Genomic DNA, 23,403 nt, shown 5'->3' with positions numbered 1-23,403 from the left:
CACAGGGGATTGGGGGTAATATACTGGCATGGACTGAAAATTGGTTAACAGTCAGGAAACAGAGAGTAGGAATAAATGGGTCTTTTTAGCGGGTGGCAGGCAGTGACTAGTGGGGTACCACAGGGATCAGTGCTTGGGCCCCAGCTATTCACAATACATATCAATGATTTGGATGAGGCAACCAAATGTAATGGGGCAGAAATTCCGATCCCTACGGGTGAGTACGAGCTGCGTACTCACTCATAGGGACATCGGAAATGCCGGTTTCAGGCATGCACTGCGCATGCACTGGAAACCAGCATTTCCGATCTGTCAAGAAAGCTCTTGACAGATCCTCCGGCTGCCCTGGAGCAGGGCCTCTGCGGGCGGAGAGTTCCGTTTTTTGGAGACCCTCCGCCCGCAGAAAACACTTACCATTCTTGCGCCTGGTAAAAGCAGGCGCAAGACCTGCTTTTACCAGGATAAGAGTTGAAAAAAAAAAAAAAAAAATTTCCACTGATTTATCATTTAAAAATACTTTAAAAGAAAAGGTAAGTTTATTTTTAGCCCCGTTAAAAACTTTAGCAATTTTTTTCAAAAATTTAAATTTTTGTTTAAAATAGTTAATATATGTAATTTAAAGTCATTTTAAAAATGTGATTTAAAAAAAAAAATTATTTAAAGTTTTACTATGTTTTGGAGGTGATCTCTAGTCATATATATTTGACAGGTCTTACTGTCAAATGTATGAATGGAGATTACATGAAACTAGGTGGGATTGTAAGTTGTGAGGAGAATGCAAAGGGGCTTCAAGGCGATTTAGACAAGTTGAGTGAGTGGGCAAATACATGGCAGATGCACTATAACGTGGATAAATGTGAAGTTATCCACTTCGGTAGGAAAAACAAAGGCAGAGTATTATTTAAATGGTGATAGATTGGGAAATGTTGATGTACAAAGGGACCTGGGTGTTCTTGTACACCAGTCACTGAAAGCAAACATGCAGGTGCAGCAAACAGTTAGGAAGGCAAATGGTATGTTGGCCTTCATTGCAAGAGGATTTGAGTACAGGAGCAAGGATGTCTTGCTACAGTTGTACAGGGCCTTGGTGAGACCACACCTGGAGTACTGTGTGCAGTTTTGGTCTCCTTGCCTAAGAAAGGATATACTTGCCATAGAGAGAGTGCAACGAAGGTTCACCAGACTGATTCCTGGGATGGCAGGGCTGTCGCAGGAAGAGAGATTGGGTCGACTAGGCCTGTATTCACTAGAGTTTAGAAGAATGAGAGGGGATCTCATTGAAACGTATAAAATTCTGACGGGGCTAGACAGACTGGATGCGGGAGGATCTTTCCCCTGGCTGGGGGCTCTAGAACAAGGGGGTCACAGTCTCAGGATACAGGGTAGGACATTTAGGACTGAGATGAGGAGAAATTTCTTCATTCAGAGGGTGGTGAACCTGTGGAATTCTCTACCACAGAAGGCTGTGGAGGCCAAGTCACTGAATATATTTAAGGAGATAGATTTCAAGACACAAAAGGCGTCAAGGGGTATGGGGAGAGAGCAGGAATATGGTATTGAGATAGAGGATCAGCCATGATCATATTGAATGGCGGAGCAGGCTCGAAGGGCCGAATGGCCTACTCCTGCTCCTATTTTTCTATGTTTCTATGTTTCAGTCAGCCTGCAGAGGGTGCTCACAACCTTCTACCTAGGTTCAAGTAAGTCAATGGCTCTCTTTCTTCAAAGTTCCAATTTGGTTAAAAAAGCATACAATAGATCAGAGTACAAAAAACACTGGAGTATTATGTCCAATTCTGGGCACCACACTTTAGGAAGGATGTGAAGGCCTTGGAGATGGTGCAGAAATGATTTACAAGAATGGTTCCAGGGATGAGGGACTTCAGTTACGTGGATAGACTGGAGAAGCTGGGGTTGTTCTCCTTAGAGCAGAGAAGGTTGAGAGGAGATTTGATAGAGGTGTTCAAATCATGAGGGGTCTAGACTGAGTAGATAGAGAGAAACTGTTCCCATTGGCGGAAGGGTCGAGAACCAGAGGACACAGATTTAAGGTGATTGGCGCAAGAACCAAAAGGAGATATGAGGAAAAACTTTTTTACAAAGCGAGTGGTTAGTATCTGGAATGCACTGCCTGAGAGGGTAATGGAGGCAGATTCAATCGTGGTTTTCAAAAGCGAATTGGATAAGTGCCTGAAGGAAAAAAAATTGCAGGGCTACAGGGAAAGGGCGGGGGAGTGGGACTAGCCCAAGTGCTCTTGCAGAGAGCCGGCACGGGCTCGACAGGCCGACTGGCCTCCTTCTGTGCTGTAACCATTCTATGGTGAATCGGTTACCTCAGAATGCTATAGGATTCATATGGTCACAGACATAATTTATAGGCAAAATCCATTTTGTTCCCCTGACTTTACCCATTCACCAGCCCAATGGGCTTCCATTACGTAATGCTAACATTACAGCAGGTGATGTTGAATACAACAGAGCTCAACAATGTTTACATTGCTGCATAAGCCTATATACAGACTTATTTTCATTAATGAAGAGTTAGGGAACAACTTATCAAATTCAGCAACTTCCCCAATTCCACAGAAATGTATACTTCATTCAGCCCCATGCATATTTCCATGCCAAAGCGCAAAATGGAATCATGCAGCAAAATGGAAAAGGTGCAATTTTCTTGATATCATTAAAGACTGGTGCAACTATATTTTCACATTTTCTTTGATGCAATTTAACTTAAAAATCTCAAGACATACAATAAAGAAAACAATGCTTGAGCCGGACATGATTTGTTCCTCTTTCTTTTAAAAAGGTGTTCAATAAACACATACATTACCTGTTTGAGACTCAATGTTTGGTATTTTTCAAAAGCCTCCTGTGGCAACGAGCCCAATTCTCTGATTTTCTTCATGCATTCTTCTTTCTTCTTGAGCAACATGCCCTGCCGGTTGGTCATCTTCTCTAGCTCCTTGGTATCGTGGTTAATGGCATCCATGTGATCTTTCTCCATGTTTTTCCAGCGGTCCATGCTTTTCTGCCGATCTTTGGTTTCTCCTTCTATTTTGTCTATCAAACTGTCCAGTTCTGTAACATACATCTGTTACTTTAGCACAGAAGATTTTTTGGAACAGAAAATAAAAAGAGGGAAAGCACTGCTCATCTTAAGTGAATCCTTCAAATGTCCAATTATCTCTTGTACAATCACCCTAATGCAATGTCTGTGTGAATATGAATAATGAAATTACCAGCTGTTAATGGCCAACATCTAAGAACTAATCTTATATTTAGGCAATGAAAAATCACAGACTGTGCCTCACTGAGTAATAACACCAGCTGCTACAGTCACAAAATGCTTAATGTATATCTGTGCACTCAAGTTCATTCAATTGCACTAAAAGAAAATTGATCCATAGTTTGTGTCAGGTTAGATGATCTCAGACAGGGGTGGCTAAAGGGAGCTGCAATTGCAGTCAGTTACCTGGAATACAACTCCTACTCCATGATGGTTATATAATTGATTCCTGCTAGAAAAGCACGCGGTGTGGATGTCAGGTGCGAAAAAGTCTGCATCTAGTCGTGATGCCCTGATGGTCAAATAACCAGTCAACACTCACTGTCTGGGATCAACACGAAGAATGGCTGCTTGGCTGAGGTGACCAAGGATGGTCAGCACCCATGTACTTGCACCTCAGCATAAGCCAGCACCTTCAGAGAATGAAACAAATTGGAGGAGAAAAACTATTTACTCCAACCTCAGCTGTTGCAGTTAGACCAAGGATCATTTGAAGCGTTTGCAAAACAAACAAAAGATCAGCTTCTCACCATGCTCATAATCTGTAGTTTAAAAAAAAAAGGGAGGACTGGTCTTTGTGTGAAGGAATAGCCATATTCAGAAAAATACACCATCCTATGAACAGAATTTTGGCCTTATTAAAACATGATGACACACTGGGTCTGGAAGCCTTAACAATCAAAAGCTGTAAAAGGCATACAGGCTTTTGAGATAAGATAACTTGTTGACACAAACAATAGCCCTACTGAAGCAGCAGGTTGGAGGCTCCTCCAAGTCTGCAGCATTGGGAAAAAGACAATGATATACCCAGTTAAATTGTCTTAAACCAACACTTTGGAAAGAAACACAGAAGGATTAAAGAAACATGTGCCTTTGTAAAAATATCAAATGAAACACGATTATGTGTTGCAACCAGTTGAGGTGTTCTTAAATGCAAAAGATACAAACAGGAGACTTTGATAAAAATGACATCAAATAGAACCACTGCTGTCACATTGTTTTTATGATAAGCTTCGAACACCTAAAGGAGGAGACATAATTCTTAATGCTACAGCTGAACTGACTAAGAATAGGAGTCAACAGAAAAATGACTAGAGATAATTAGCTTACATCAGCAGAAAACTTCAAAAGGATATACCACTGAAAAAAGGGTATATAGAACTTTCAAATGGGAAGATAGATTCGCTGAAAGGGGCAAAGCGATTCTCAGGCTTCAGAGGCAGGCTCTAAGTTTTCAATTCTTTGAGTCTCGGGGATCAAAGGTATTTGATTTTGGTGGATATCCTGGCATAGACTAAGAAATGTAAAAATGTAACAAAGTTAAGATTTAAGAATAAGGATCTCTGATGATAAGAATTGTAAGTTTTCTGTATTTGAAACTGTTAAAGCTGCGATTGAATCACCAACTGTAAACTATATGTTCTTTAATAAATCTATATTTTTTTTAGAATTGTCTCACATAGTACTTCTGTATCAAACTCGCGAACTCAATCTCTGTACGCTCCTTGGTGAGGAGTTGCAGAATTCTGGGGGGAGTTTTCCGGACCCTCATAATATCTGGAAGGTTACAGTCTAACTAAACTTATTAAAAGTACTATCTGGAGGACGGTAACATCTTCAGGTCGTTCCTTTCCTTTAGGGAGAGACAGTCTGGACCTTTAGACCCAATTAAGCGTCTTTGGGATTCTCCTCAAACTTTAGTTGAAGGTGAACGTCTGGGGAATACACCTGCTCCGGGGTAGCCTGAAAGGGGCTAGGACTAGTAATTATCCCTTCATTTGAACGGACAGCAATAATTCAGTAGTTTTCAGCCGAGCTGACCATTTATAATGACTTGGAAATTCCCACTTTCGCCATTTTGGTAAACCATCAGTAGTGATTAGAAAATCTGATATAGCAAAATGTTTGTTTGTTTCAAGCAAAATTAAGGGGGTTATTGTTTTAAACATTATATATATATATATATATATATATATATATATATATAGTACACTCTTTACTGAGTCAATCAGTATTCTATTAGAGACAAATAATTTGCCAGTTGTGAGTAAACTGTGCAAATCCCTATTATGTGCAACATAATTAAGCCACAACCTAAAAAAGATTTTACAAGCAATTTTACAGTGGATAAGCACACTGAGCATGATACAATAGAGTGATGGATCATAATTCTTTTAAAAGATGTATCCCATTGACTTTACATGTACCTGTGCACTTTATCGAATATCTACAGAAAACACATTATAAAGTAATAACGATCAATTCCTTGAATTGTTATTGATTTAGAGGTAGATGCCAGAAAGCACTTCACAAAAATGCTAGAGCAAATCTGGAACACTCTTCCCCCAAAAAGCTGTTGAGGTGAGGTCAATTGAAAATGTCAAAACTGAGATTGATAGATTTTTGTTAAGCAAGGTTATTAAGGGAAATGGAACCAAAAACGAGTAGATGGATACAGATCAGCCATGATATAACTGAATGGTGGAATAGGCTCGAGGGGCTGCATGGCCTACTCCTGTTTCTATGTTTCTTGGGATGTGGGCAACAATGACAGCATTTATTGCCCATCCAATCACATAGACCAGACCGAGTAGGGGTGCCAGGCAATGTTCCCTCTAAGCTATGCGGTCGCGCAATCTCGGCCAGTCCCATGCAGCCAAGGACTGGCTTTTTCAATGTTAAGTTTCGTGCATGCGCAAAACTGTGAAGGGGCAGTGCACCCAAAAATAAAAATTAAGAGGAACATTGGTGCCAGGTTGCCTTCCTTTAAAAAAGGACAATAATGAACCAGTTCAGTTTTTATGACAAATCAGCAGCTTTCATGGCCATTTTCTGGTGCCAGCCACAAATTCCCATATTTATTCAATTCAGTTTCACAACTTGCCATGGTGGAATTGGAACTCATAACCTTAGGCTTGCTAGTCCAGTGCCATAATAACCAGGCTGCCACGTCCAGAAAAATGCATCCGCTTTCAATTATAATCCTACTTCCTTCTGCTAGGAATGAGTAAATTATAAAAAGGATGTTTATGGGCCCAAAAAAGGCACTCAATTTTTAACAGATCTATCATCTTCGGCCCCTGCCACAACCTCTGTACCCGTGTCACCAACTCCACTCCCCTCCTTGGCCACCGTCTCAGGCTGAGCTAGACTGATTGTAAACTCGGCATCCTATTTGGCCCCATCACAAAGACCACCAACTTCAACCCCTGTAACCTGCCTCCTGCTGAAACCCTCATCCATGCCTTTGTCACCTCCAGAGTCGAATATTCCAGTGCTCTCCTGCCTCCCATGTTGCACCATCCATAAATGTCAGTGTGGTAAACCACTGTCATCAGTCAGCTTATTCAAAACTCTGCTGCCTTATCCCATGCCACACCAAGTCCTGCTCACCCATCACCTCTGACCTCACCGGCATACATTATCCCCGGTCCAAGCGCCTCAAATTTAAAAATGTCATCCTCGTGTTGAAATCCCTTCATGGTCTTGCTCCTTCCCATCTTTGTAACCTCCTCCAGCCCTACAATCCCCGCCCTGAACTCTCCTTTATTTTGATTTTGGTTTCTTGTGCTTCCCCCTCTCCCTTCGCCCCAGGCAGCCAGGCCTTCAGCCACCTAGCCTCCACGCTCTGGATTTGCCCCTCCCAAATCCTTTAAGGCCCTCCTTAAGAGTCCCCCCTGGTATCCTGGCCAATAATTATCCCTCAATCAACATCAGTAAAACAGATTATCTGGTCATGATCACATTGCAATTTGTGAGACCTTGCGGTGCTCAAATTGGCTGCTGCGTTTCCTACATTACAACAGTGATTACACTTCAAAAGTACTTCAGTGACTGTAAAGCGCTTTCGGACGTCCTGAGGTTGTGAAAAGTGCCATGTTAAAAGCACTATATAAATGCAACTTAATGCTGCTGTCATTAATTAGTAGTCCCACCTACCAGATTCTCACAAAAACCCTCAATCCTATCTTTATCCCAGGAGATTTACATTTCAGTTAAACCCCTACTAAGAACTAATCTACTGCACCACTCAATCCCATTTTGAGATGGCAAGTTAACGATTCCTCCTTCAACTAAAGCAATCAGATCCTGCTAGGCACAAAGGCTGCAATTATACACTGTATTAAAACAAAGGCAAAATAACCTAGGCAATTAAAATTATTCTAACCTTCTGAACGTGCTGTGGTCTCCTTCACGCGTTTGTTAATGTTCTCTAGTTCAGAAGTTGTGGCATTTAGAACGGTGTTGCCTTCAGTTTCTCTCAGGTCATTTAACTCCTAAGTAAAGGAAGTACACGATCAAGTTAATGAAAGCTCTTTGATTTGTAATGGGAAGGAGCGCGACCAATTCCAATATGGTACAGCTACTCATAATAACATAGAACAAAACAAAATCAAATCAAACTAGGGATTTCCAGTGAGCTTTACACAAAGACTTCACTCCAGGTTTAAATTTGTAGTGTAAACCCCTCACAGCAGTGTGAAAGTTTTTTCCTTAAAAAAAAGTCAATACTATTTCCTATGGGCAGTGTTGGGAGAGGAAGAATTTTCTTCTTGCTGTTGAGTAGGGATATTTTTACTATGGGATTCCAGCGTTAAGGAACAGACATTCTTCTACTTTTGAAGTTATGCACAAGGATCAAGCACCCCCCAGGAAGGTATAACAAAGCTTTTATGTCAGAGTAAAACTATTCACTCACCCCAAAAAATGAACTGTCAACCTAAATTGCTATGGTGAAACTTTTTGATCCTCTTAAAATGTGACTGCTAATTAGTGGTGAATTATGGGACATTACATCATGGACTTGAGTTCATGAGGAACTGCCAAAACCATTTCACTTAGAACTCTTACAGCCATTAAGGAGAAGAGAATTTAATCACATCAGTCTAAACTGGATCCAAACTAATGTCCCTGAAGTAAAACAACCATGTTTTAATTCACTGTGCTACCAAGTCATCACATCAGTTAAGTATACGTTACTTACATTATGTGCACAGTGTAACCACCTTTGATATATGCTAGTCATACCCAAACCCCCAGATGCCAGGTTAACAGTGCAGTGGCAAGTCATGGTAATAACATTTATTCTATATGTGGTTTAATTCAAAGACCACAGGTTTGTAATGTCAGCTCTGGATCAAATCTCATCAGCAAGTCACAATCATTATTTTAGATACAAATGTCAAATGGGACTTAAAAATTTTGAAACACTGGCATTTGACAGGGTTGAGGATAGAGATCAGGTCAACTAACTGGTGCATGTTACTTTGGAGATTTGACAAGTTGATTAAAATTTACAAGAATGCTGTTAGACCCATGGCCTAATCCTTCTTCAAACCAAGTAAATTAACTGTATTATGCAATTTCACAATCTGTTAATACAAATCTCTAGCATGTACCAATTAGCCAAAACAGTTACTGTACTTTACCTGCTCAACCTGGTCCAAGCGCTTTCTTAAATTTTCACTGAGATACGTCTCCAATCTGGTCATTATACCTTCCAACTTAATTCGTTCATTTAATAGCTGCCGGTTATCCTAAAAAGGACAAACAAATTTTAAAAAACTGTCAATCTGGCCAAGACCAGCTGTATGAACAATGTTGACTCCAAATCCTTTTCTTTTTCAGCCTCCGCCTATAGAGCTCATTCAAGCCATCATCCACAGGCATCAGATGCATAAAACCACCAGGCAGGATATCCCCAACTACTCTTCACATTTAAAGCCATAGTTCACGGGTCAGGTGATTCTTGAACATCAACATACTGCGTCTAATGGTTGCGGTGTCCCCCCCATTCACAATAGGCATCACTGGATGCATTTCGTGAATGGCGGATGCCACATGGAAATTTGATTACCCCATATCTTATACTTAGGATTTTTTTTTGTTCATTTAAATTGTTTAGGACTAGTTTGGGTGGACTATCCCTCCGAGCTTTTAATGCTAGTGCCCTTTTAAGGGAAGAAACAACTTGCATTTGTATAGCGTCTTTAATGTAGGAAAATGTTATACGGCTCTTGGCATATCCCAGTGGAGTTGAGCTTTGCACCAAGCTAACTTAAAATGTTATACAAGTTTACTGTTGCCTATTCTTATACGCATTACCTGACATTAATCCACTTTAAATCTCTTGCCTCAGTCCATCTAGATAGTTCATCCATGTCTCTCTGAAGATAGTTGATCTCCTTCCTACCATTACCTGCCCACAAAGCTTTTTCATCAACTAACCAAATACCACTTCAGACCGCTGTATCAAGTCGTTCAGAAACACTGGAACTAGCGTAGTCCCAGCACAGCATGCGAGTTACTTTTCTCCCAGCTCTCAATCTTCTATTGTCAAGGCAATGCTCAATCCATCTGGACAATTTGGTCAATTCTTCCATGAACTTTAAGCTTTCTTCCTAGCCTCACATAAGGAACTTTGTCAAATGCCATTTGAAAATCTAAGCAAACTATATTAACTGGATTATCAGGGACTGCTACACTTTCGGAGGTGCCGTCTTTCAGATGAGACATTAAAGCGAGGCTCTGTCTGCTCTCTCAGGTGGACGTAAAAGATCCTATGGCACTATTTCGAAGAAGAGCAGGGGAGTTATCCCCGGTGTCCTGGCCAATATTTATCCCTCAATCAACATTACTAAAAAAAAATAATCCTCTGGTCATTAACACATTGCTGTTTGTGGGGGCTTGCTGTGTGCAAATTGGCTGCAACGTTACCTACATTACAACAGTGACTACACTTCAAAAGTACTTTATTGGCTGCAAAGCACTTTGAGATGTCCTGAGGTTGTGAAAGGCGCTATATAAATGCAAGCCTTATTTTTAAGGCTTCAAAAGAATTCTAGGTTTGAAAGGGATCACCTATAACTTCTAAAACCATGTTGACTGTTCCCTATGATGCTACTGCTGTTTGAATGTTTGTTTATAACATTGCATAGAATGCCCTCAGGCATTTGTCCCCACTATGGACAATAGCTCACCTAAGTAATGATTCCTTGAAAACTAAAAAATAATTTTGCTGCTATGGATGAACTCAATGAGCAATTGTCCCTCTCCGATAGTACTCATCACTTTACATTTTGACCACTCACCGAGAAAATTCCCTCAACCACAATTTAAAGCAAAACTAAAATTTGTACACAGTCTGACAAGATTGGGAAAAAGGTGACTTTTTACATTTCCGAACACCGTACCTGTTGGAGCTGTCGGATCTCATCGTTGAGTGCATCAACTCGTTTTTGATCATCCAGGCTAAGCTGTGAGAGCAGGTCTGTACCAAGCTCAGCTTTTAGGGACTCCCGTGTGGACTCCATAGCATGCAAACTGGCCTCCAGACTCTGCAAACTTCGTTGCTTTATAAATAAAATGAAAAATTGGCATTACGCAGACATTACCTTGCCATACCTACATTCCCTTTAGGTGAACGCCAGTTACAACTTTCAACAAAAGAAATACATGTATCACGGTCATGTGCAAAGTGGGCTACTGAAAACGTTGGCCAAGACGGTCAAGAGTTCTTTTCTTTAATCAAATGTGCACTTTTCCTCATTCAAATCCACAATCTTGCCCACCACTAACTGAACTAAATACTTTGTGCTTCACAATGTTCTTAAAGATTAAAAAAATGAAAACAGATTCAAATATTGATACAGAAATCCTATTAAATCTCACAACTTGGAGGTTTTCTACAATAATTTCACTAAATTGGCACAAACTCTAATGAAATGATGACTTCACGAATACTGAGCCACAATTATTTGTTTAATCTTGTAAAACTGAATACAAGTCTCTAATTTACTGATTATTTCTTCCTCTTAATTAGTTTGCTTTCAGATGCATGCAAGATAAATGAAAGCCTGTTTTAATTTTAACATTTTTTAATAAAGTTTCTATCAAGCTGTTGTTCATGTGGAAAGAATAAACTTGCTCAGTTTTGAGGATATATCAACATAATTCTACATTAAAACTAATTTTACAATTCGTTGATGTGAAAGTCTCCTAATCACAACAGTAATGGTCACCGTTTTATCTAGTTAGCATTTCCCCAAATTGCCTTGACCTCCATTCAACCTTTTTCAGTTGGAAAGAGAATCACAAGCATCTCTCAAACTTCAAATCCAATCCACCATGACCTTCGGGTAGATGGTGCATTTACTATTAGTATAAAACATAAAATCAGTTTATTCTTATTCCATCTGCCCCCAAAGCAGGTGATCCATTACCGTAAGCCATTACAGCTTACGGTGTGGTTTCAGTTGCATGAAATAATTTGACATTGTACACTGGGTGTCAAGACCAAGGTTACTACAGGAAACTTTGTTATATCCGGCACCGACGGGACCGAGCTGTTGCCAATCTATCAAAACTGCCGGACATACAAAGTTAATGTTGAAGCATATGGAGATTTTCATCTCCGTATCTGACAACAAACACTGTTGCTTAGCAACAGCTTCAAACAGTCTCTGGAAGCGTCTCTGTAGCTTAGCAACAGCTTCAGAGAGACTTTCCAAAGCCTGACTGTTGGAAAAAAGAGCCACGAGAAGAAAAACCACCTAACAGAACGGCTCCTGATTTCTGCCGGTAGAGCGAGGTTTCCGGACATACAACCTCCGGATAAACCAAAGTCTCCTGTATTCGGCTCAAGCAGGCTTAGGGGTTGGGGGCAAAAATGGTTTTAACGCAGGGAAGGGGAGAGGTGGCAAATGGAAGGAATGAGGAGAGATGGGGAGGGGGGGGATGGAGACAGCAAGCTAGAATGCTCTTCAGCAGATGAAGATCCAAGGCCAAAATGCTGCTCTGTGGGGTTATGGCGGGGTTCTATTGTTAAAATGTAGGCTTGTGGGGGGAGCAGAGTCCCGAGGCCATAATGCCGCTCTGTGGGGGACGGAGGGTGTCAGGCCAAAGAGTTACTCAGTGAGGTAGGGTGGAGGGGCTTATCAGTTCCAAAGACCCAGTAAAGATAGGGCTTACCACTTGGCAGCCTTACTGAACTGCAGCAAATTTAATTTCTGGCTGCAGCCAGCTGCACGAGACTTGTGCACTGGGAGCAGGTCTTAGCTCAATTTAAAAGCCATGTTGGCTGGCTTGATACCCAGATCTGATCAGTATTTCAAGTATTCACTGAACTGGTACCTTGGGCATGAAGGTTTTCTCCGACTGCTGTCTCTTCTCTTTCAACATCTTCATCTCGGACAGAATGCTATCGCGCGATGCCTTAAACTTTCGCTGTTGTGTTTCAATCTGCTGCATTTGGTTCATCAATTGGTCGATCTCATTATTAATCTGTACACTGTGCTAAGGAACCGCATCTTTACAACAGTGTCAAAAGAACATCTTAAACAGCCTATCAGCTGACTTTTAGCTATATAAATAATGTACAGGAAACTTTCTGTTATCCGGCACGGACGGGACCGACGTGGTGCCGGTTCATCAACAATTCCGGATAACCGAACGCTATAGTAAAAGATACGGAGCTGAGAGCTCCGTATAAAGCAACAAACCTGTTGCAACAGCTTCAGAACAATCGGCACAAGTTGCAAGCGTCTCTGTAGCTTAGCAACAGCTGCAGCTACACCCTTGCACAGCAACAAATGGGGGAAGGCAAGTAATAAAAGTTACCTGAACCTATTCCTGAATTTTGCCGGTTAACCGACATTTCCGGTTATTTAGGGGCCGGTTAATCGAAAGTTTCCTGTAAATGCATACACACACACATAAGGAAGCACTAGTCCCTTTTATAACTTAGCTGGCACTATTCCTTAGTGACAATACACAGCCACTTAAAAACATTAATGAAACCTTAAAAAGCTTTTAACAGTTCAACTGTTCTTTCACAACTCTTAACAGTACGCGCAAAGTATAAGAAAACAGCTGGTTCAACTGTTTCCCTCCCCCACCCATGTTCTTTTTTGGTCCTCTTCCCCAATCATGCTCTTTTACTTTTACCGCTCATTTGTCTCAGCATCTGTCGGTGCAGGAGGAGGCCAAAGCATCACAGTTTTGGCAGATGAGAAGTTACCAAAAGCATCAAGACTCAGGTGGGCAGGGAGAGGCAACACGGAGACTCAAGTGGAAAGATAGAAGCAGAGCATCAGAACTTGTTTTGCTAAGAGGAAGAGCCTGTGATGGAACAGCTTGGTGATAAGAGATTGACTCCAGCCTCAAGAGGACCTAAAACAGCAGTCACCCTTGCTTTTTGACAAAAGCATTTGGATCCCAAAATGACTAACTCTTATGATAAATGCATAACATGCTTATCTGACCTAGGATGCCACAAGTGAATAACCCTTCCCCAGTACCGACATCCTCATTCTGATAGTCAGTTGCGCCAATTGGTCCCCTTCAATATTTTACACACATTGGCAACTTTTCCCAAGCGGTTATCTAATGCAAAAGTAATATAGAGCAACTTACTATTATTTAATGCACATTATACTTCTGTATAAGTAACCTTGATGTAAATTAAAATAATCACTTGCATTTACATGCTTGATTTAAAGAAACATTTTCTGTGAACCATACATCTCATTAGCTCAAACATCCAGTCAATTACTGTTATTTTCAGAAACCGCATTGTGCTTTGCGGATTATTGTGTCATATCTGCATTCTGTTTGGCCTAAGCTGAAGACATTAATTTAGGATGAATCATGCAGATCTGAAATGTCTTGTATACAGCTGTGTACTCATTATCAGCAGAAAAGCAAAGGCCATAATGACTTATCACACTGACTCACTGCTATTAGGGGAGTCCAGTTTTTACGAAGTGATTAAAAAAATCATCTTTTCACACAGCATATTTTCCAAGAAAACCAGCAGTGAAATGTCACCGAGGCCAGGGTGAATAATATTTTCTTTTTGTTTCCTTCCCGCCCCCACTCTTCCAGAAAGTCTACCCTGTAATGAAGAAATCAGCGAGGACTTGTACGGATCATTTGCTATAGAATAAAGCCATGCTCATTTGTTAATTAACAGAAATTTTTGCTCCACTTGGTACATCTAGCTACAACACAAAATAAATATTTAAAAACACAATTAAAGCAACTCTTTCAAAAATCATCTTCCCTGTAAAGCACACTCATTTCACAGGGTCAAACACCTGCGCTTTTGAGAATAAGAAAATCATAGAACAGTAGTAATAATGTCATCATACTGAACTATCAGAATGTTCAGGTGTGTCAGAAGCACTGGGTTGGCACATGTAGAGTGCAAACACAGAAAATGAAGTTGCTCAGAACTAAACCTACATATGCAATAATTCCACATGTATGGTAAGCTCGCAACAAAATCAGATTTGAACCCACTTTATGGATTGACTATATAGAATCACAGAGCGACACAGCACAGAAGGTGGTCATTCGGCCCATCATGCCTGTGCTGGCTCTTTGGTAGAGCTCTCCAACAAGTCCCGCTCCCCTGCTCTTTCCTCATAGCCCTGCAAATGTTTTCCCTTCAAGTATTTATCCAATTCCCTTTGGAAAGTTACTAGTGAATCTGCTTCCACCGCCCTTTCAGGCAGTGCATTCCAGATCACAACAACTCGGTGTGTAAAATGACACAGAATATGCATAGCATAGTTGATAAAAGTCTTGTGTAGATACCACTTTCCTTAGACTCTAAGGAAATAATCAGATATAGGAATTCTGAAGGATATTCTCAATGTTTCTACGGAGATTTTCATTCAGTTTTGCTTCCAGTTCAGTCAATTCTTCCTCTGCCTTTCGTGCATCCTTCTGAAGCTCTAGTCTTGATTTTCGAGTGTCGTAATAGCCACCAGTAAGTGCACCACGGTGACTAACCTGGTCACCTAGGAGGAATTGAACAACATTTATTCCCACTGAGAAACAAACGGTAAGCCACAATTCTTACAGCACGATCTAGGCACTTTAGACCAGGACTTACAACAGTCTTTCAAAAACCTAGAAAAAAAAGGTTATCTTCTTAGGCAGTCTCTCGGAACCAAGGATGACTTACTGCCACATTAAAAATGAGTTCTCAGGTGACTGATGAGTCCAATGCGGGACCTACAGTCTCTGTCACAGGTGGGGCAGATGGTGGTTGAAGGGGCAGTTGGGTGGGGTGCTTGGGTTGACGTGCGCTCCTTGCGCTTGGCTTCCGCTTGCTCCCGGCGAAGAGACTCGAGGTGCTCGGCGCCTTCCCGGATGCTTCTCCTCCACTTTGTGCGGTCTTGGGCCAGGGATTCCCAGGTGTCGGTAGAAATAGTGACTCAGGCCAACAAGGAAAAAAAAAGCACTGGGCCTCAGATAGGCAGAGTACAGCTGAATCTTAAGAGCTATACTGGGCTACATAGAAGGTGTTTTACCAACAACTGTGCATAGAATTCATATTAAAGTAAGTTGACTTGATAACTCCGTAGGGAAGAATTGCAGCCACCACAGCAAGCAAAATATGGATCTTCAAAACTACTGTACAATAAATTTCTTTATGGGTGGTTACAGTTGTGCTGGTGGTGGTGCAAGGGTGAATTAAGGCACAGCAAGATTGGGTTTACAAGGTTTATTACTGATCTTCAATGCCAGCTAAAGTAACAGGAAACAAATGGCAGGCAAATAAAAGCAGTGGTTGGGCCTGGAAACATCAGCAGCAAATAATTCTGAAGCAATATCCAGTTGACTGAATCATAAGGATTGATTTTCTGAATGCATGCTCTCAGCACAGAGCCTCTTTGCTGGGAGCATAGAAACAGGAGGAGGTCATTTAGCCCTCAAGCCTGTTCCGCCATTCTGTGAGATCATGGTTGATCTGCGACCTAACTCCATATACCCGCCTTTGCCCCATATCCTTTAATACCTCTGGCTAATAAAAATCTATCAATCTCAGATTTAAAATTAACAACTGATCTAGCATCAATTGCCATTTGCAGAAGAGAGTTCCAAACTTCTACCACCCTGTGTGTGTAGAAGTGTTTCCTAATTTCACTCCTGAAAGGTCTGGCTCTAATTTTTAGACTATGCCCCCTAGTCCTAGGCGCCCCAAACAGCGGAAATAGTTCATCCCTATCTATCCTATCTGTTCCCCTTAATATCTTGAAAAGTTCACTCAAATCACCCCTTAACCTTCACACATCAAAAAATTGCAGATGCACTCCCAATGATTTTTAAACTCTGTCGTGCCAATTAGGCATGACTAGTTTATAGCACGCAGTTAGTTGCAAGGTAATCTGCAGGAGCAAATATGAAACAGTGCTCAAAAGAACAAAATATAGTGCAAGAGATAGGACTGGAAGTTAAAAAAAAGTCTAATAGATTAGCTGAATCACCAGGATGATCAGGGATAGAGGGGAGCTAATTGTTTAGGATAGCATCGGACTGAACTTTCATGCCAGCCTGATTAGTAGAAAAGGAGCAACAGAGCCAATGCCGACACAGAAAATTGAATTCAAGCAAGGAGGCTAATTTCAGGGGAGGGGCAGAAGAGATTCAATTTTACCTAACAAAGAATTGAAAAAGCTTTTGGAGAGTTATCAATGTTGAGAAAAGCAATACTAACAATTCAATTTAGAGAGGCGAGGTACTTTCAGCCACAGAAGATCAGTCAAATGATGTAAAGGAGCCAAGGTGAGCAGCAGGGGCACCAGCATAAACACGAACACGAACACATGCATCACCTTTGGGTCAGACGTCGGAGTAGGAATTACAAGAAGAAAAATACAAAGAGGCAAAAGTCAACTAAAATTTGGATTTCAATGAGAAACAAAATCTGAGAGCAGGATTACTAGATATTAAGAGATGCCAGCATGAATGTTGTTATACAGCATGGTTGAATTCCATATTCAATTAGAGGGTGAGAAGGTTGGATCTCAAACAAGCGTGCTAAGCTTGAATAAAGGAGACTATGAAGGTATGAGAGCGGAATTGAGTAGAGTGAATTGGGAAAATAGATTAAAGGGTAAGACGATACATGATCAGTGGTGTACATTTAAGGAGTTATTTTACAACTTCCAAAAAAATATATATTCCACCGAGAAGAAAAGGGTGTAAAAGAAAAGACAGCCATCCGTGGCTAAGTAAAGAAATTAAGGATAGTATTCGACTAAAAACAAGGGCATATAAGGTAGCCAAATCTAGTGGGAGGATAGAGCATTGGGAAAACTTTAAAAGACAGCAAAAAATAACAAAAAGATTGATTAAGAAAGGGAAGATAGATTATGAAAGTAAATTAGCAAAAAATATAAAAACAGATAGTAAGAGTTTTTATAGTTATATAAAAAGAAAAAGGGTGGCTAAAGTAAATGTTGGTCCCTTAGAGGATGAGACCGGGAAATTAATGGTGGGAAATATGGAGATGGCAAAAACACTGAATGAATATTTTATATCAGTCTTTACAGTAGAAGACACTAAGAATATCCCAACACTGGACAAACAGGGGGCTAAAGGGGGGGGAGGAGCTAAACACGATCAAAATCACTAAGAAAGTGGTACTCGGTAAAATAATGGGACTCAAGGCGGATAAATCACCTGGACCTGATGGCTTACATCCTAGGGTCTTGAGGGAAGTGGCGGTAGGGATTGTGGATGCATTGGTAATAATTTTCCAAAACTCCCTGGACTCGGCAAAGGTCCCGGCAGACTGGAAAACTGCTAATGTAACACCCTTATTTAAAAAGGGCAGTAGACAGAAGGCTGGAAACTATAGACCGGTTAGCCTAACATCTGTGGTAGGTAAAATTTTGGAGTCCATTATTAAGGAGACAGTAACAGGACATTTGGATAATCATAATTTAATAGGACAAAGTCAGCATGGTTTTATGAAGGGGAAGTCATGTTTGACAAATTTGCTGGAGTTCTTTGAGGAAGTAACATATAGGGTGGATAAAGGGGAACCAGTGGACGTAGTGTATTTAGACTTCCAAAAGGCATTTGACAAGGTGCCACACAGAAGATTATTGCTTAAGATAAAAAATCACAGGATTGGGGGTAATATTCTAGCATGGCTAGAGGATTGGCTATCTAACAGAAGGCAGAGAGTTGGGATAAATGGTTCATTCTCAGACTGGCAATCAGTAACTAGTGGTGTTCCACAGGGGTCAGTGCTGGGTCCCCAACTCTTTACAATCTATATTAACGATTTGGAGGAGGGGACTGAGTGTAACATATCAAAGTTTGCAGATGATACTAAGATGGGAGGGAAAGTAGTGAGTGAGGAGGACATAAAAAACCTGCAAGGGGACATAGACAGGCTAAGTAAGTGGGCAGAGATTTGGCAGATGGAATACAATACTGGAAAGTGTGAGGTTATGCACTTTGGCAGGAAAAATCGTAGAGCAAGTTATTATCTTAATGGCAAGAAACTGGAAAGTACTGAAGTACAAAGGGATCTGGGGGTCCTGGTGCACGAAACTCAAAAGGTTAGTATGCAGGTGCAGCAAGTGATTAAGAAGGCCAATGGAATGTTGGCTTTCATTGCTAGGGGGATAGAATATAAAAATAGGGAGGTATTGCTTCAGTTGTACAAGGTATTGGTGAGACCACACCTGGAATACTGCGTACAGTTTTGGTGTCCATACTTAAGAAAGGACATACTTGCTCTCGAGTCAGTACAAATAAGGTTCACTCGGTTAATCCTGGGGATGAAGGGATGGACATATGAGGAGAGGTTGAGTAGATTGGGACTCTACTCATTGGAGTTCAGAAGAATGAGAGGCGATCTTATTGAAACATAAGATTGTGAAGGGGTTAGATCGGGTGGATGCGGGGAGGATATTCCCGATGATGGGTGAAACTAGAACTAGGGGGCATAGTCTTAGAATAAGGGGCTGCTCTTTCAAAACTGAGATGAGGAGGAACTACTTCACTCAGAGGGTGGTAGGTCCATGGAATATGCTGCCCCAAAAAGCTGTAGAAGCTACATCATTACATAAATTTAAAACAGAAATAGACAGTTTCCTAGAAGTAAAGGGAATTAAGGGTTACGGGGAGCGGGCAGGAATTTGGACATGAGTCTAGGTTCGGATTGGTCATGGCCCTGTGGGTAGCGGAGCGGGCCCAGGGGCCGTGTAGCCTGATCCTGCTCCTATTTCGTGTGTCTAATTCTGTTAGATTCAGGAGATGGTTCTGTGATAGTGGATTGGCGGTTAGGATCAGATCAGCCATGATCTTATTGAATGGCGGAGCAGGCTCGAGGGGCCGATTGGCCTACTCCTGCTCCTATTTCTTATGTTCTTAAGTATAGTTTGGGTGTTGTTGCCTCATCAGCAAGTTGTAAATCTCGACACTTTCACATTATACATGATGTTGATGGAGATAAGAAAAAGACTAGGAGGCCATCACTGCTGAAACACCGAAGGGGTATCGCAGGCCACTCACAGCGAGGGCAGTGGTCCCCAAGACACAGTCACACTGTAATGAGACCCATCCAGACACAAACCTGCAGTAGAGCTAGGACAGGATTTTCAATTGCTGAAAAGGCAATTTCCCAAAGTACTACCAATGGACTCGGTCGGGCACATAACATTTAGGTGGTCATGCTGCAAAGGTGCTTGTGGCTCTGGTATCCTCAATAGAACCAACCCTCCTCGCAGTTCCAGCAGTGATGGAGCAGAGGGACAGTATGAGCAGGTGAAAAGAAATGGGAAAATAAAGAGATGAGGGGCTAAATCTTTAAGCCATTTATTATGACTGGGTGAGAAAATCTAGCCCAAGAAACCAAAAGGTGGAAGGAGGGAGAAAAAGTAAAGTTCAAGTGTAGTTATAAGAGTGAAGCAGGGAGGTGGGGAAAACAAAGTCTGGAAGCCATCTCAGGACGTTACTGCACACTTGGAGAACGTAGTGGGGTAATTTCCAAGTTGCCATTGGGGGATTAAACTGGCGATGCGGACTGGCTGTCCATCACAGAAACCATACGATTTTAATTTCCATTCAAATCAGGCGGTCTCTCTCTCTCTCTCTCTCCTCACAGTACCAAGTCAGATGAGGAACACCCAATGCCATTAGGATGCTTACCATGACTAAATTGCAATGCGAGGTATAATGATAAGTACCTGAAGGAAAAAAATGTGCAGGGCTACAGAGAAAGGGCGGGGGAGTGGGACTAGCTGAAGTCTCCTTCTGTGCCGTAACCATTCTATTCTATGATTCTATGACAGGATACACAGCTATTGTGCGAAGACAGGATTCAAAACCACCGGCTCTTTTCTTTGACTATTACAAAATGGTCCACTTTACCAGCTGTTAGCGACATCAACAAATAGTGGTTTCTGATGCTAAAATACTGAGTTTACAGCACTATTTTAAATTACAGAAAGTCAATTATAGTGGAGAAATCAAAATGGAAACCAAAGGAACAAAGACATTTTAATACAAAATGGATGTGCACTGTTAACTGTATCAGCAATGCAAGCTCAAAATTCTGACCCTATACACAGCATCACCCTGTAATTTCAACTGAATGGGTTTGATAAATTGCAAGCGAATTTGGGGAAAGATGGCAATTTATCATTTTGTGCCTTTAATTATGTCAAAAGTAAAAATCAAAAAGACTGCTGCACTTTGACAACGATAAATGGATCATCATCATCTGAAAAGATCAATTTGATCTGGAAGAAAATTATGTCATCACAGCCAGAGAGAAAATGCACATAAAAACCCATCATCTCTACGGTGGTGAGTCAGCCTGCTCCACCCTCCCACTGATCAGCCAAGCTCTTACTTCAGGTACAGAGGCAAAACTTTACATTTACATCTGTGGCCAAGGGAGCTGCACATCCAGGTAATCCCAAAAGAATGGTGACATCACTCCTTATACGGTACAATAATTGAAACTGCAGTAATCCAGTGTGTGTGCCGCACACAAAAAACCTTACAGAATATTGATCTCACTCCAGCTGTCCAAGCCTACGCTATTACACATCACTGCGTGAGTCAGAACTGACCCATGCACCACCAGAGCTATCAGAGGGTAATCGGCGAATAGAAACAGCGCTATTGGTCGTTAGATGCTCTAACGCTGACTAACCTCCCGAGAGAATGCGAAATTGTTCTCAAAGTATGGTTTCTGGATTTACATCCAAAATCAAGTGTTTGAAATAAGCTTTAAAATCACTAAAATAAAATGAGGTGTCATGCAGTACACAGTCCTCTAACTTGCCACTATCATTTTTAAAGTGGGTTCTTGAGATAATTTTTCTAGCACAGAATTAGCCGAGCAAATTAGTTTGGAAAAATGAATAAAAAATATAAATGTGTGGCATATTTTGTAATTATGAAGCTCTATGATTAATAACTTCAATTAAGATATAATTAGTATCAACATTTTTCTGTACTTTTCATTGCTCAATTCAATGCAATACTACATCTAAGCCATGAAAGGTCGAGGTGGCAGAGTGAGAAACAAACAAACAAAGTCCGCGTGATGGTGCCTTTTGTTACACAAAATTTTAAAAAGACCAATCATTAAAATATCAAGAGGAGGCCACAATTAATCTGGTGCACAGATTATTCCATTACATATGACACCAGATGAAATAAACTAATCGCCCACAGTGCTGCTCACAGTGAGCCAGTGGAGTCTCTCGCAATTGTCCATCGTCTTGGTGTAGTTGCTTCTTGTTCTTATTACCTAGGCTGACACTTCAGTGCAACACCGAGTGAAGGCTCCATTGTCAGAGGTGCTAGCTTTGAAACCCAGACTATGTCTGCCTGCTTGGGTGCACTATTCAAAGAGCTGGGAGTTCTGCTCAACATACCTACTCAACCAACACCTCCAAAAAAAACAGACCAACTGGTCATTCATTTCATCTCAGTTGTGGGATATGGTGTGTAAATTGGCTGCAGCTTTTCCTCACATAACAGTGACGACACTTCAAAAAGGAATGAGTTTGTCGAGTGTTTCATAGAGTCACAATGATACAGCACTTTGAAAGAGCTATCAAATTAGTCTCACTTCCCTACTCTTTCCCCATAGTCCTATAGATTTTCTCCCCTTCAAGTATTTATCCAATTCCTTTTTGAAACTTATTATTGAATCTGCTTCCACCACCCTTACAGGCAGTGCATGCCAGATCACAATAACTCAGGACATCCTGAGGATGCAAGTTCTTTATCACCTGTTCCACTTCTCTCACTTTACCTCCTCTTCAACCTCTCTCTCATCTTCTGGTTTTCTCTTGCGCTCTCTGATCTTGTGTTTCTATTGCATTCTTTTTGCTCGTCTTTTTCTCTCTGTGCTATCCTACTTTTGTCTATTTCTTTTTTCATTTGGGTCATGGGTGGAAGTTGTCAGTGGGTGGAGGGATTCAGACAGCACCCGAGGTCGACGGGATATGGCAGGGAGGGATCCAGCTAAGACTACAGGTGTGGATGTGGAGGTGTGCTCAGCCAAGGCTTCAGAAGCACAACAAAGTGGCAGTGCCGTGGTGTATAGTGCAACCCAGCTCCTGGATGATTGAAGTATAATAGTAAGTACAGGAATCTGTCGTTTAAACGGCACCTAAATATCCGGAATTCTCTATTAACCGGCACAATTCATACTCCGAAAACAACACCTCAATAACCGGCAATGTTGCCGAGTCAGAGTCTCCCGCGGTGGCCGAGTTAGTCAGTGGGGGTAGTTCTCCAAACTGCCACTACTCGGCTTCTTGGCGCTGTCGGAAGTCCGAACACCTCATTAACAGGAGTCTGACTCTCCCGCGCTGCCGGGAGTACCCAAATACTGTATACTGCACATTTCTTGATTTTTTTTATTTTTGTTTGTTAAAAATAGCCTCGGTAGGTAACCCTCGCCTTCATCCGGAATTTTTAATCAACTGGCACCATCCCAGTCCCGTCGGTGCCGGATACCAAAGAGTTTCCTGTTTGCTTTTACAACTTAACAACAGCACCAAAGCATAGCGCAAATAGTTGACAACTATAAATAGTTGACAAGTTTGACACAAACAAGTTGTCAAAAATATATTAGCAAATCTCCAGTGGTGCTGCTCACAGTAAGACAGAGGATGCAAGATTTTATTAAAAAGGAGAACTTTTTTCAAAACAGAAATGTATTATTCTTGCTCTCAAGTGCGGTTGTGTGTCCTTTTAAGGCTAAAAAAGTATGGGTACTTTTATGGGTAGGGTAGCATAGTGGTTATGTTACTGGACTAGTAATCCAGAGGCCTAGA

The 23,403-nt window shown here is 41.3% G+C and overlaps 1 protein-coding gene across 1 annotated transcript in view; it reads right to left on the bottom strand.

The window, feature by feature from the left end:
• The window catches only part of smc3 (structural maintenance of chromosomes 3), a 110,623-nt gene that overhangs the window by 13,199 nt on the left and 74,021 nt on the right, over positions 1-23,403 (bottom strand). The window contains exons 19-24 of the mRNA XM_085994350.1: positions 14,941-15,093; positions 12,422-12,573; positions 10,483-10,641; positions 8,719-8,826; positions 7,458-7,566; positions 2,834-3,081 (exon numbers count right to left, since the gene is read on the bottom strand). Of these exons, the coding sequence (XP_085850476.1) occupies positions 2,834-3,081; positions 7,458-7,566; positions 8,719-8,826; positions 10,483-10,641; positions 12,422-12,573; positions 14,941-15,093 (929 nt within the window). The remainder of the gene's footprint in view (positions 1-2,833; positions 3,082-7,457; positions 7,567-8,718; positions 8,827-10,482; positions 10,642-12,421; positions 12,574-14,940; positions 15,094-23,403) is intronic.

Source organism: Somniosus microcephalus, chromosome 8, assembly GCF_052327205.1.
Source record: "Somniosus microcephalus isolate GS21.2 chromosome 8, FLI_Smic_1.0, whole genome shotgun sequence".
NCBI lineage: Eukaryota > Metazoa > Chordata > Chondrichthyes > Squaliformes > Somniosidae > Somniosus > Somniosus microcephalus.
The sequence above is the reverse complement of the archived record's forward strand: the minus strand, read 5'-3'. Positions and strand labels throughout refer to the sequence as shown.